Source organism: Lactuca serriola, chromosome 4, assembly GCF_051521515.1.
Source record: "Lactuca serriola cultivar US96UC23 chromosome 4, Lser_US96UC23_V15, whole genome shotgun sequence".
Lineage (NCBI taxonomy): Eukaryota > Viridiplantae > Streptophyta > Magnoliopsida > Asterales > Asteraceae > Lactuca > Lactuca serriola.
In genome coordinates, this window is record NC_136411.1 from 49,739,533 (window position 1) to 49,754,253 (window position 14,721).

At 39.2% G+C, this 14,721-nt stretch overlaps 1 protein-coding gene across 1 annotated transcript; it reads left to right on the forward strand.

Moving 5' to 3' along the window:
* The first annotated feature begins 13,112 nt into the window (after positions 1-13,112).
* Positions 13,113-13,886, forward strand: LOC145098342 (uncharacterized). The gene is made up of 2 exons (XM_079035981.1): positions 13,113-13,716; positions 13,792-13,886. The coding sequence occupies exons 1-2, from the start codon at positions 13,113-13,115 to the stop codon at positions 13,884-13,886; spliced, it is 699 nt and encodes a 232-aa protein (XP_078892107.1).
* The last annotated feature ends 835 nt before the right edge of the window (positions 13,887-14,721 follow it).

The following is a 14,721-nucleotide window of genomic DNA, read 5'->3' on the forward strand; positions in this document are numbered from 1 at the left end:
GGCCCAAGAACATGCTTGGACCATAAACAGCCTTTCTTAGGCCGCAAACACCTTTTAAGGTGTTAAGATGCCCCTTAAACACCTCCTAAGCCTTGGAATAATGTCTAGAACCATCCACCTTTGTGTTAGGGACCTTAAACATGAAAGAAACCATCTCCTTACGAGATTACGTTCGTAAACCCCCCAAGGAATGGTTCTTGGGCCGTAAACTCCTATAAGGTGGTCAAATGGTGCCCTAACTTCCTTCCATGGCTTGGACTTTGGACTAGAAACACTTGTGCTTAACCTAGGGACACCAAAACTCATAAGGAAAGAGTACATGAGAGTTTACGGCCGTAAACTCCTAGTTTACAGCCGTAAACTCCTTTATATGGTCCATATGTTGATCAAACCCCTCCCAATGACTTAGAACTTAACCCAGCATCATCCCTCAAGTGTTGTAAGACCATTAAGCAACCAAGAACACCCTACCGATGAGTTTACGGCCGTAAACTCATGGGGATATAGTCATAGGGCCGTAATCTCTATTAGGAGTTTACTCTTGAAGAGCAAACTCCATATTTAGGCCATACACCTCCTTAGATGCTACCCGGATCACTCCTAACACTTGAAATGAAGTGTTTTCGTGCCTCAGAGTGTATATTCTTATCTAATTAGTAGTTCAAAGTCTAATTAGATACAATTATGTATCTCTTCATATTACATAGGAACCTCGCATGTATTCAAGCCCCGAACTAACACTTAGCATCCTAGCCGACACATTTCTCGTCCGGTGAGTCCATACCCCTATACTTTTTCCATGTTTTCAATGTTTTCAGGGGGGGGGGATACAAGCAAAAGTACAAGAATATCTTGTACTCAACTTATTATTTCATTTGAAATGTTTCATATTCCATATGCTTTTAACAATCGAAACAGTATTAATCAGCCGTTTGACTTGCAGAGTTAGTTTTCAAACTGATTGTAAATCTTATTATATAGTGTTATATTGTACATTTCACAAATGATTTTCCAGTTCATTACTGTTAAAATCATTACTCTTAGAAATTTAGACGTCCTCTGTAACACTCCACAGAGATACGCGAGTGGAGGACCCCTTTTTGTAACTAGAACTTAAAAAAGGATTTTCCGCATTATTACTTGTAAATTCGTTAATCTTAGGGTTGGAGACACGTCCTCTGTAACACTCCACAGAGATACGTGAGTGGAGGACCACCCCTGTAACCAGAATCTCTTAGTATGAAAGCGTGACTTGAGTGTATAGATCTATACGGGGCTGACTACCCCGCGCCTTGCTGCTAGCTACAGTGGGACCGGCAGGTCTACGGGTGACAAAAGTCATAAATGATACTGACCTTCCTTTGACGTATCTAGTTTATCGTATGGTTATAGAACTCACAAACTTAGATAACGAAGATTTACTTTTAAGTAATAAAGAACTTAGTAAATTAATAACCTTAGAAATTAGTTTGCTATTTTGATAGTTTTATATACATGTTAAAACTAACATACATTTCAAGGATAACCAGGCTTTCAGGAAACTTCACACAAACACTTTAAGTATGGTAGATAGTTGTACATTACATTCAGATTCGATAACCAACCACAAACTTTTAAGGAAAATAAGGGTTTTTCCTGGGATAACTGAACTTGTTCTTCACCAAACTGGGTAACAAATGGATAACTAAACTTTACTTATCAGAAAATATGGGATTTTCTTGGATAACACTTTTTCAGAAAACCAAAGGAAACTTGTTCATTTTCAGAAACAAACCACTTATGAACTCACCAGCTTTATGCTGATATTTTTAAAACTGCTTGTATTCTCAGGTTCTCCTTAGACAGGTATCCCGCGTTCTTTTGTAGAAGACGGAGCATATGGAAGTCACGTCTTTACTTTTGTTTAGACTATTATATCTATAAAACATGTAATACTTTTCTTTTCTACTTTCAAACAAATGTAATGATTCTATGTAATGTAATGTTTTGTGTTTACTATACTTACTATGTACATTGGTTGTGATACTTTACATGACGTCCTCCGCCTGGAACGTTTCCGCTATCGGTTTCGGGGTGTGACAGATTGGTATCAGAGCCCTTGTTTATAGCGAACTAAGTATACCAAACCTTACATGGTATAAGACTATAAACACTAAGGGGCCGAAGTGCTCTAAACTAAAAGTATACTTTAAAATATAAGTATTTTTCAAAAGTATACAAGAATACCTAAACGTCAGAGACCGTAACTACGAGTAGAACAAAACATAAGTAATTGGGTGTTGTACGCTGCGGTTAAACCTGGGCAGTTATGTAGTCGTGTCTAGGGTCAATATAGCCTGATCAACTATATTCATTCGAGACATGGCCAACGTGTGCTTGGGAGTGACTTTGGTGTGTAGCATGCCTAAAACTTACCTAATATCCAAACAACGAGTCGTCGTCGCAACAAACCATAAAATACTATAGGAGTATTTAGTTAAAGCCAAATAAGTTGTAGAAATTCATTCCAAGTGTTGCTACTCATTCTTTCCTTAGCGATAAATTTCCTTGTTTTGGTAGTTTTCCTATATATTATCGCTTAGTAGAAGACTTTATCTGCCATAATGAGATATCTCTTGTTTCATATCTCATTATTCAATTCAGAGGACTTACCATCCTCTCTTTCCTAATCATTCTAGATCAATATGCCTCCGAAGAAAGGACCCAGCTCAAGGAACAACAACTCTCCGCCACCGTATCCTTCTCAATTCGACCCTGTCCTATTTCAAGCAGCTGTTACTACTGCAGTGATGACTGTAATGGCGCACTTGAACCCTAGCAGGTCCAGTGGACCAGGAAGTAACACCTATCCCCAAAACCATGAAGATGATCAGGAGCACCAAAATGAGTGTAACGAGAGTAAGAAGATTTTCTGGAAAAAGTGAAAGGGTCAGAGCTCACAAGGACCCTCCAAGAAGCACAAAACAATGACAGTTCAAGCTGCTATTACTCCTGTCGCTGCGTCTACAACTCAAGCACCAACCAATAGGTATGTTGGTAGCCTCCCTTGGTGCGACAAGTGTAGTTACCATCGTCGTATCCCTGGCCCATGCCATCAGTTGATCTGCAACAGCTCTGGCAAGAAGGGTCATCTTGCGCGAAACTGCAGAGCACCAACTCAACCAATCAATCAAGCTTTCGGAGCGAGTGTCGATCAGGCCTGCTACAGGTGCGGTGAAGTTGGGCATTTCAAGCGAAACTGCCCAAAAGCAACAACAACCAACAACGCCGAGATAGTTCTAGTTATGAAGCAGGAGGAGGCAGCCACCGATCCCACCATCGTCGCGGGTACGTTTCTTCTCGACAATTCTTATGCTCGCATCCTTTTCGAATCTAGTGCCAAAGAAGTTTTATTAGTCATTCATTCAAGCATATTCTTAAACATAGTCCTCGTCTAGTAACTGAAACATTTACCGTCGAGATGGCTAATGGTGAGAAAGAATATGCCAACGATAGATTCATAGGCTGTACCCTTACCCTGAACGATCATTCCTTTCCCATCGACCTAATGCCAGTTTCCATAGAGAGATTTGATGTTATCATTGGCATGGATTTGTTGAGTCCCAATCATGCAGATATCCTTTATTACGAAAAAGCCATCCGTCTTAATCTCCCTTCTGACCAGACTCTCATGATCTACGGTGATAAACTTAGTTCCAATCTACGCATCATATCTTGCATCAAAGCTCAAAAGCTTCTATGAAAGGAGTGTTACGCATTCCTAGCTCATGTAATCAATGAGAAACAGGAAGTTAAAGACCTCGAGAGCATCCCCGAAGTTTACAACTTTCCTGATATCTTTCCCGAAGAGCTTCCGGGAATTCCTCCCGAACGCCAAGTCGAGTTTCGCATTGATTTAATTCCTGGAGCCAATCCTGTAGCCAATTCTCCGTACCACTTAGCTCCAGCAGAAATGCAGGAGTTATCCAGTCAGCTTAATGAGCTACTCGACAAAGGGTTCATCAGACCGAGTTCCTCACCCTGGGGAGCCCCGGTTTTATTTGAGAAGAAGAAAGATGGATCCTTTCGGATGTGCATAGACTACCACGAGTTGAGCAAATTGACAGTCAAAAACCGATATCCTCTTCCTCAAATAGAAGACCTTTTCGATTAACTTCAGGGAGCCGGTTACTTCTCGAAGATAGACCTCAGATCAGGGTACTATCAGCTTCGAGTTCATGAGAATGATGTTTCCAAGACATCATTCAGGACTCGATATGGTTTGTAGTAATGCCCTTCGGTCTAACCACTTTCCTTGGTCATGTGGTAAGCGAGGAAGGTATACACGTGGACTCGTCCAAAATCAAGGCGATAGAGAATTGGTCAGCACCGAAGACACCCACAGAAATCCGTCAATTCTTGGGTCTCACTGGCTATTATCGCAGGTTCATCTAGAATTTTTCCAGAATTGCCAAACCCTTAACTACTTTGACACAGAAAGACTTAAAACATGAGGCAGCGGCGATGGGTAGAGATGCTTAGTGTTTATGAGTGTAAAATCCACTACCATCCCGGCAAGGCCAATGTGGTAGCAGATGCCCTGAGCCGAAAGGAAAATTCAAGCCGCAAGGCGAAAACATTAACGATGACCATCCATTCCCACTTGTCCACTCAGATCCGAGAAGCCCAATTAGAAGCCCAAAAACCAGAAAACGTGTCGAACGAAGCTCACAAGACCAAATACTCTGTTCACCCAGGTTCGGACAAGATGTACCTGGATCTCAAGAAACAATACTAGTGGCCAAACATGAAAGCCGAGATCGCTACCTTCGTGGACAAGTGTCTGACTTGCGCCAAGGTAAAAGTCGAGTATCAGAAGCCCTCGGGTCTGCTCCAGCAGCCCGAGATACCCGAATGGAAATGGGAGATGATTACCATGGATTTCATCACCAAGTTACCTAAATCTCCGAGTAGGTACTATACCATTTGGGTAATTGTCGACCGATTGACAAAATCCGCTCACTTCCTTCCGATTAAAGAATCATTCAAGATGGAAAGACTCACGCAAACCTACATCCAAGAGATAGTCCGATTGCACGGTGTACCTGTGTCCATTATCTCCGATCGAGATAGCAGGTTTACCTCAAGATTTTGGCAATCCCTTCAAAAAGCTCTTGGAACTAAGCCGGATATGAGTACAGCTTATCTTCCTCAGACAAATGGACAGAGTGAGAGAACTATCCAGACCCTAGAAGACATGCTGAGGGCATGTGTCATTGATTTCGGAAAGTCGTGGGACACCTATTTACCTTTGATCGAGTTCTCGTATAACAACAGCTACCACACCAGCATCAAGGTTGCCCCGTTCGAAGCCCTCTACGGTTGTAAGTACAGATCCCCTCTATGCCAGACCGAGGTAGGGGACACGCAGCTAACCAAGATTCAAATCCCCGGCAGTGCTCTCACTAGTACTGAAATCATCAGCGAAACCACCGAGAAGATCATCCAGATCCGAGAACGACTGAGAGCTTCACGAGACAGACAGAAGAGTTAAGTCGATAAACGACAAAAACCCTTGGAATTCCAGGTAGGAGACTGTGACCTGTTGAAGGTCTCGCCCTGGAAAGGCATTATATGCTTTGGAAATCGCGGAAAACTTAACCCGAGGTACATATAACCTTTCGAGATCCTTGCTAGGAATGGTCCCGTAGCCTACAAACTCCGACTACCTTCAGAACTTAGCAGCATCCATCCTGTATTCCACGTCTCAAATCTTAAGAAGTGCCTAGCTGATGAAACCCTAGTAATCCCTTTGATGAGACCGAGATCAACGAAAGTCTGAACTTCATGGAAGAACCAGTCGAGATCATGGATCGAGAGATCAAACGTACGAAGCAAAGCCGCATCCCGATAAGTGAAGGTTCGCTGGAATCCCATACGAGGACCCGAGTTAACTTGGGAGCGCGAAGACTCGATGAGACACAAATATCCACATCTTTTAAATTATATGATTTGTATCTTAATTCTAAATTTCGGAACGAAATTCCCTCAAACGGGGGGATAATGTGACAACCCGAAGTTTATTCCATTGCTGTAAACCGTATTTGTCAATAAAACTTGTCTTTATCGATTTGTTCCGTCTACATCTTGAATTAGATTATTTAATTTGATACTTTCATTATGACCTCGTGAGTGTTCAAACCCATTAGTAACGCGTGAAAACACCTTCAATACTCAAATGGGAAAATTTTAGTTACGACCACGTCGGGTTACAAACAACTAAATCGGGTACGACCAAAAGCCTCGTTTAACGTCAATATCGGGTAGCTATCCACCGAGCCTCAAACTCAAACCCTATATAAGGGTGAGTGGACTTCATTTGAAGTTTTTCCACTCTCTCTCTCTCTCTCTACTCTCTCTCTCTCTCTCTTCAATCGAAACCTTTGATCCAAAGTCACCCATTTCAAGCTCCAAATAGGTATGTAATCCATCCTAGCTCATAGTGTATCATCTTTAGCTTTCAAATTCGTGTATAAATCATGAAATAGGACCAAGAACTTGTGTTTACGGCCCAGGAACAGCCCTAAGCCGCAAACACACATAAATGGGGTTTTGGAGCCCCCAAACCCTTCCAAACCACTTCTGAAGCTTAGATATGACTTAAGGGCTTACAAGATTGGACTTAGAACACCAAAAACTTAACATTTGAGGGGTAAACATGATTTTACGGCCCAAGAACATGCTTGGACCGTAAACACCCTTTCTTAGGCCGCAAACACCTTTTAAGGTGTTAAGATGCCCCTTAAACACCTCCTAAGCCTTGGAATAATGTCTAGAACCATCTACCTTTGTGTTAGGGACCTTAAACATGAAAGAAACCATCTCCTTAGGAGATTACGGCCGTAAACCTCCCAAGGAATGGTTCCTGTTCTGTAAACTCCTATAAGGTGGTCAAATGGTGCCCTAACTTCCTTCCATGGCTTGTACTTTGGACTAGAAACACTTGTGCTTAACCTAGGGACACCAAAACTCATAAGGAAAGAGTACATGAGAGTTTACGACCGTAAACTCGTAGTTTACAGCCGTAAACTCCTTTATATGGTCCATATGTTGATCAAACCCCTCCCAATGCCTTAGAACTTAACCCAACATCATCCCTCAAGTGTTGTAAGATCATTAAGCAACCAAGAACACCCTACCCATGAGTTTACGGCCATAAACTCATGGGGATATAGTCATAGGGCCGTAATCTCCATTAGGAGTTTACTCTTGAAGAGAAAACTCCATATTTAGGCCATACACCTCCTTAGATGCTACCAGGATCACTCCTAACACTTGAAATGAAGTGTTTTCGTGCCTCAAAGTGTATATTCTTATCTAATTAGTAGTTCAAAGTCTAATTAGATACAATTATGTATCTATTCATATTACATAGAAACCTCGCGTGTATTCAATCCCCGAATTGACACTTAGCATCCTAGCCGGCACATTTCTCGTCCGGTGAGTCCATACCCCTATACTTTTTCCGTGTTTTCAATGTTTTCAGGGGGGGGGGGGTACAAGCAAAAGTACAAGAATATCTTGTACTCAACTTATTATTTCATTTGAAATGTTTCATATTCCGTACGCTTTTAACAATCGAAACTGTATTAACCAACCATTTGACTTGCAGAGTTAGTTTTCAAACTGATTGCAAATCTTATTATATAGTGTTATATCGTACATTTCACAAATGATTTTCCATTTCATTACTGTTAAAAATCATTACTCTTAGAACTTTAGACGTCCTCTGTAACACTCCACAGAGATACGCGAGTTGAGGACCCCTTTTTGTAGCTAGAACTTAAAACAAGATTTTCCGCATTATTAATTGTAAATTCGTTAATCTTAGGGTTGGAGACACGTCCTATGTAACACTCCACAGAGATATGCGAGTGGAGGACCGCCCTTGTAACCAGAATCTCTTAGTATGAAAGCGTGACTTGAGTGTATAGATCTATACGAGGCTGACTACCCTGTACCTTCCTGCTAGCTACAGTGGGACCGGCAGGTCTACGGGTGACAAAAGTCATAAATGATACTGACCTTCCTGTGACGTATCTAGTTTATCGTATGGTTATAGAACTCGCAAACTTAGATAACGGAGATTTACTTTTAAGTAATAAAGAACTTAGTAAATTAATAACCTTAGAAATTAGTTTGCTATTTTGATAGTTTTATATATGTATTAAAACTAAAATACATTTCAAGGATAACCAGGCTTTCAGGAAACTTCACACAAACACTTTAAGTATGGTAGATACTTGTACATTACATTCAGATTCGATAACCAACCACAAACTTTTAAGGAAAATAAGGGTTTTTTCCTGGGATAACTGAACTTGTTCTTAACCAAACTGGGTAACAAATGGATAACTAAACTTTACTTATGAGAAAAAATGGGATTTTCTTGGATAACACTTTTTTAGAAAACCAAAGGAAACTTGTTCATTTTCAAAAACAAACCGCTTATGCACTCACCAGCTTTATGCTGATATTTTTAAAACTGCTTGTATTCTCAGGTTCTCCTTAGATAGGTATCCCGCGTTCTTTTGCAGAAGACGGAGCATATGGAAGTCACGTCTTTACTTTTGTTTAGACTATTATATCTATAAAACATGTAATACTTTGCTTTTCTACTTTCAAACAAATGTAATGATTCTATGTAATGTAATGTTTTGTGTTTACTATGCTTACTATGTACATTGGTTGTGATACTTTACATGACGTCCTCCGCCCCAGAACGTTTCCGCCATCGGTTTCGGGGTGTGACAAAGATAAACTTAATCATGGGGAATAGGAAGGTTTCACCTGTCACCAAGATTGGAGTTTACTCTTTATTGCTTAGTAGTGGGTTAGAAATAGATTTGAATAATTTTTGCTACTCGTCTGATATGGCGAGAAATATTATTTCCTTTCATGGTTTGTACAAACAAGGTTATAGTTTTTCATTTGATAATGAAATTGGTGATATAAATGCTTATTATAATGGTGTTTTTTATTTGAAATCATTACCTTGTAATGGTGTGTATGAAACTGTGAATGTTTTAGACAACTTAGGAAATAATGTGTTGCATATTGATTCTTCCAATGAATTGGATAAAGCATGACATTGTTCCATGTATTTGTCCGGATAATATCTTGAGAGCAGAGGGTTATATGATCACTTATCTAAAATGGAGCGTCTGAGTTCGACAGAGGCTTTTAAGAGCTACGATTGCTAGTCGGTGTTTTAAGTCGTACTTTCAGTTATAGTTATTAGACTTATCCAAGTGGGAGACTGTTGGATTTAGTGTGTAAGCCCATAAATATAATTGGTATATACTTTACGCGAGAGTAGCATGGTCCATTTGGGTTGCATGGCACCAGAACAATTTGTAAGGATGGACTTATGAGAAGAGGATATTTATGATTTATTAATATATTATAGGTTCTAATATATTAATATGAAATCATATTATTTTACTAGTATTGATCAAGAATTAATTTAGAATTAATTTTGTGATCAAAAGAGTTTGATTAAATATAAGGGGTTGATTTGGTAAATCGTTCGTTCTTATGGTACGGGCCTATGATCCATGATTCCTTATGTTGGGCTAAACCCATGTGACAACCCATGGATGATCCATGGAGGTTTAAACCCATGGAGCATAAGGAATATGGAAGGTCATGCACATTAGGGTTTACATGGTGTAACCGTAGTTTTGCCACACTATATAAGAAACCCATGAGCTCCTAAAATCGACACCCTAGTGTTTTTGGAAGAGCCATAGCTGATTTTTGAGTGCAAGTATTCTCTCTCAAGTCCTTCGTTGTTGATGGTGTTATGTGAAGCATTTGAGGCATCATATTTGGGGTGCTAGGCTCTTAAAGGTCCAAGGAATCAAGGTACAAGAAAAGGTATGTCTTCTAACTAGATTTTTGTTATACAAGTACCCATGATTGTATGCTAGTTAGGAAAATGCTTTGGAAAATAACTTTACATGTATAATTAGAGAAAACATAGATCCAAAGCATTTAGGGTTGTATGTCCACCTTAAGGTTATTAGGATGCTTAAAACCCTTCAACAACCTGCATGGTCTGATGTCGAAGAACATAATTAAATCAGGTCGTGTCCCTAACCACAGGAATGCAATGACCACCGACGCCGCTAAAATGACACCAATCCCTATCCATGACACACACGAAACCCCGCACGATGGTCTCCAGGGCGATAGCATAGGAACAAATATCCATGTCTCGATCCATATGATACTAGATCGAGTTGATGACTAGTAGTCCATGCAATGATCCATATCCATGACCCACACTCATACATATCACATGCACTCATACCGTGGTCCCATACCCAATAATGGATAACACATGAAAGGGAATCCACGTGTCTTATTCGATGACACTAGACTGGTGGACGGAACCCCCAATGCATGATCCATATATCGTTGAGTTCAAACATGCAAGCGGCCTACACCCACATCATGTATGGTCCCGAGTTGAAGGACATAAGAAAATTAGGCTGTGTCTTAAACCATGAAGCTGCAGTGATAACCGGCGCCCTAAAATGATATCAAGATGTATCCATGACCCACATACATCCTAGTACCATGGTGCCCAGGGCGAGAGCACAGGAATGGAAATCCATGACTCGACCTATATGATACTAAGGTGGTGTTTGTTTTTTATTAAAAACCTTTTCAAACCTCTTCGTCCTGCGCGGCGCAGCACACGCGCAACAATTTCTTTCCCGCAGCTGTTTGTTTTTTCGCACACTTCGAAATTAAAAACCTCTTCCCGTCCGCTGCTTGGGACATCACTTGAAAATTGCTTCTAAACTCTTCAAACCTTAACCCTAAAAAAAAGTGGCCGACCTCCCATTTGTTCCAGGAAATCGATCGCAAGCCTCGTCTCCTACCTCCTGTCGACCAAGCTTCTGCTCACCACCCAACGCCCATCGGTGCAGCCCCCACAGGCGTCTCCTTCCGGCAACCCATCATTCCAGGTTCATTTTCTTCTTCTTCTTCTTCTTCTTCTTCTTCTTCTTCTTCTTTTCGTTTTTTGCTGCTGAAGGCAGTGATTGTGCTTGTTTTTGCTTAATCTTGATGCCAATCTTGATGATTTTTGCTTAATTCTTCTTCATATTAATTGTTTGATTTTGTTGTTAAATCTTTGTTTTTGCTTAATCTTGGTGCCAATCTTATCAAATAGTTCATGCTTTATATCATATAGATGTTGTTGAATCTTTGTTCTTGCCCCAATGTCTTCAATTTGTGCTTAAAATGTCATATATTGTTGCTTAATTGTCATGAAATATTGCTGAATTATTGCTGAACTGTCACTAATTATTGCTGAAATGTCACAAATTGTTGCTGAATTGTCATAAATTGTTGCTGAAATGTCACAAATTATTGCTGAAATGTCATGAAATATTGTTCAAATGTCATAAAATGTTGTTGAAGTGACATAGTTGTTGATGAAATATTAATAATCTTTGTTGAAATTGGTTATTTTCATCAATACAAGTTGTAATTATGCTGAAAGTTGTTGGTATAAGGTTATGTCTGCTAAAGTATGTATTCCATATGTTTTTTATTAGCAATGGCAGATAAACATACATAGACCAATGAGCATACAAAATTCTTATTGAACACTTGCATTGAAGAAGTCAAAATGTGGGTAGAAAAGGTTTGAGTTTGCATAAACATTCATGGAACAAATTAGGAGCAACCATTAAGGAAAAGTTTGGTGTGGATTTGAGTCAAAGACCATTGAAAAACGCTTATGACAACCTTAAAGCCAAATACACGGGATGGTTATACTTGAAAAACAAAACTGGCAACATTTACAATCCTCAAACAAATACTTTTAACTTAACAAATGAGGAGTGGGAGGACTTTAAAAAGGTATATATATATATATATATATATATATATATATATATATATACATACATATTAATATGTATTTTGTTTATATAGTTGCCATTTATTCTTATACTACTTTTGTTACATTGATTTGGTTTAGGGACATCTGAAAGCCGCTTCTTTGAAAACTGTCCCATTGTTGTTTCCAGAGCTTTGTGCATAACTCTTTGATGGAAATAATGCCTCTGGTAATCTCAGCTATGCCACATCCCAAACACCATTGGGACATGGATCATCTTCTTTCCATGTCGCACCACTACAACTTATGGACACCCCATCTGTTAGCATAGATGAGGATGATTTTTTTTCCAATCACACTACTCAGCCTTCACCTTCTGCTGCTTCACCTTCTGGTAACCCCAACAAAAGAGCTAAACCCTCAACTCCTAGACCTCGAGTTGCTAGTGCCTCACCTAAGCCACCTTCTAGTGCCTCCCCTAAAGCTTCTATTACTGATGATGATTTATCATTGGAGATGCAGAAAGCTCTACGACATTTGACTCAAGGGCCAACAATTCCCCAATGTTTAGAGAAGCTAGAGTTACTCGAGTTAGGCCCGATAGACCCTCTACGATTTGTTACTTATCATATTTTTGGAGGGACCATGAATATGAGAGAGAGATGTGGGTAAATTTGCCTAATGATCCACAAATATTAAGAGGATGGATCGAGATGACAGCTACAAGTTTAGGAGTATTGAAGGATGGAAAGATTGTCCATTAAGTTTACATATTTGAATTGTTTAGGTTTTAATTGCATGTGTTAGAACTATGTGGTTATGTTTTTTGGTTATTTGGTACTTGGATGTTATTTGCAGTATGTGGTTATTTGGTACTTGAATGTTATTTGTAGCATTTGGAACTTGAACTATGTGATTATTTATTTTGGTTATTTGGTTATGTTATTTGGTACTTGATTTTTATATTTTTTTATTTGGAACTTGAACTATGTGATTATATATTTTGGTTATTTGGTTATGTTATTTGGTACTTGAGCTCTATATTTTTTTTATTTGGTACTTGAGTTTTATGTTTTTTTATTTGGTACTTGTGTTGATTAATAGGTTCCTAATGGATCACGACAAAAAGATACTACTCATAATTCTAATGTACTTGTACGTCCACTACTTTTGGAAAAGGGGTGTAAAACGAGTGCGGGATAATGATTCGGAAATGACGGGACATGAATTTACGTTAGAGTTACTTCACCATAATCCTCTACAATGTGTTGAAGTGCCACGCATGTCTCGTGGATCATTTGTCCGGCTATGTGCTCACTTTAGAGTAAACTACGCGTTAAAGGATAGCAAACATGTGTCGGTTGAGGAGAAGATGGCTATGTTTTTGATGATGATCGGTCATAACCAACGTTATGTGATTATCAAGCGGAGATTTCAACACTCAAAGCAAACAATTCATAAGTTTTTTCATGAAGTGTTCGACAAAATGTTGCTTTTTGCACATGACATTATAGTGCTAACTTCTTTTAATCCGAATCCAAACATTCTGGAACATAATAGGAGGCTACGACGGGTGTTCAAAGGAGCAATTGGTGCACTTGATGGCACATTGATACATGTTGTTGTCCCTGCAAACAAACGAGATTTATATAGAAGTAGGGGAAAAGGCGATTGTTACCAAAACGTATTGGCAATATGTGACTTCAACATGATGTTTACGTTTGTTGTGGCGGGTTGGGAAGGGACAGCACACGATTCTAGAATTTTATCAGAAGCATTAGCAAATCCACATGCACCATTCCCGCTTCCACCACCAGGTAAATTTATGGTTATTTAAATAATTTTATCTTAGCTTGAAAAAATAAATGACTTTTATTTTTATTTTTTTACAGACAAATATTATCTTTGTGATGCCGCTTATGCAAACATTCGAGGTTTTATGGCACCGTACCGTAATGTAAGGTATTGGCTTGGAGATTTTCGTTGAAGACGTGCATTAACAAATAAAGAAAAATTTAACCATGCACACACAAAACTCCGGAATGTCATTAAGCGTGCCTTTGGTGTCTTGAAAGCACGATTCCCTATATTGAAAAGGATGGCACACCATTCTCATTGGTTACACAACGAAACATTACACTAGCATGCTTTGCGCTTCATAATTTTATAAGAAGAGAGGGACTACGTGATGAGTTTTTTGCACGATATGATGAACCAAATGTCTCGGTTCGGAATAACAATGCAGTCGTTGATAATGATAAAGATGTGATTCCAACACATGGTACTGCAGCGAACCGTGAATATATGACCCAGTTAAGAGATGAAATTGCCGAACAATTGATGCAAAATATGGAATGAAAATTATTAAAGTTTTGTTGTATGAATTTTATTTAAAAATGTTATTGTAAGACTAATTTGGTTGTTTGAATTTTATTTCAATGTTTTAAGACTACAATTATTAAATTTTAGGTATTAAAAACTATTTTCGGTTTATTAAATTATTTTATTATAAATTTTTTAATATCTGCAGCCGTTAAAAAAAACAAACATGCTTCTCATTATAGTCTACAACACTTTGGTCCACCTCTTCTGCTGCAGAGGGATGCAGAGGTGGTCCGCAGACTTCAGACAGTTTCACTTCGGAAAAACAAACAACACATAAATGGAGCTGATGAACGTTACCCACATGTAATGATCCATATCCACGACCCACACTCATATGTATCAGAAGCACTCATACCATGGTCCCCTACACGATGATGGATAACACATTAAAGGGAACGCTCGTGTCTCCTTCGATGACACTAGACTTATGGTTGGCA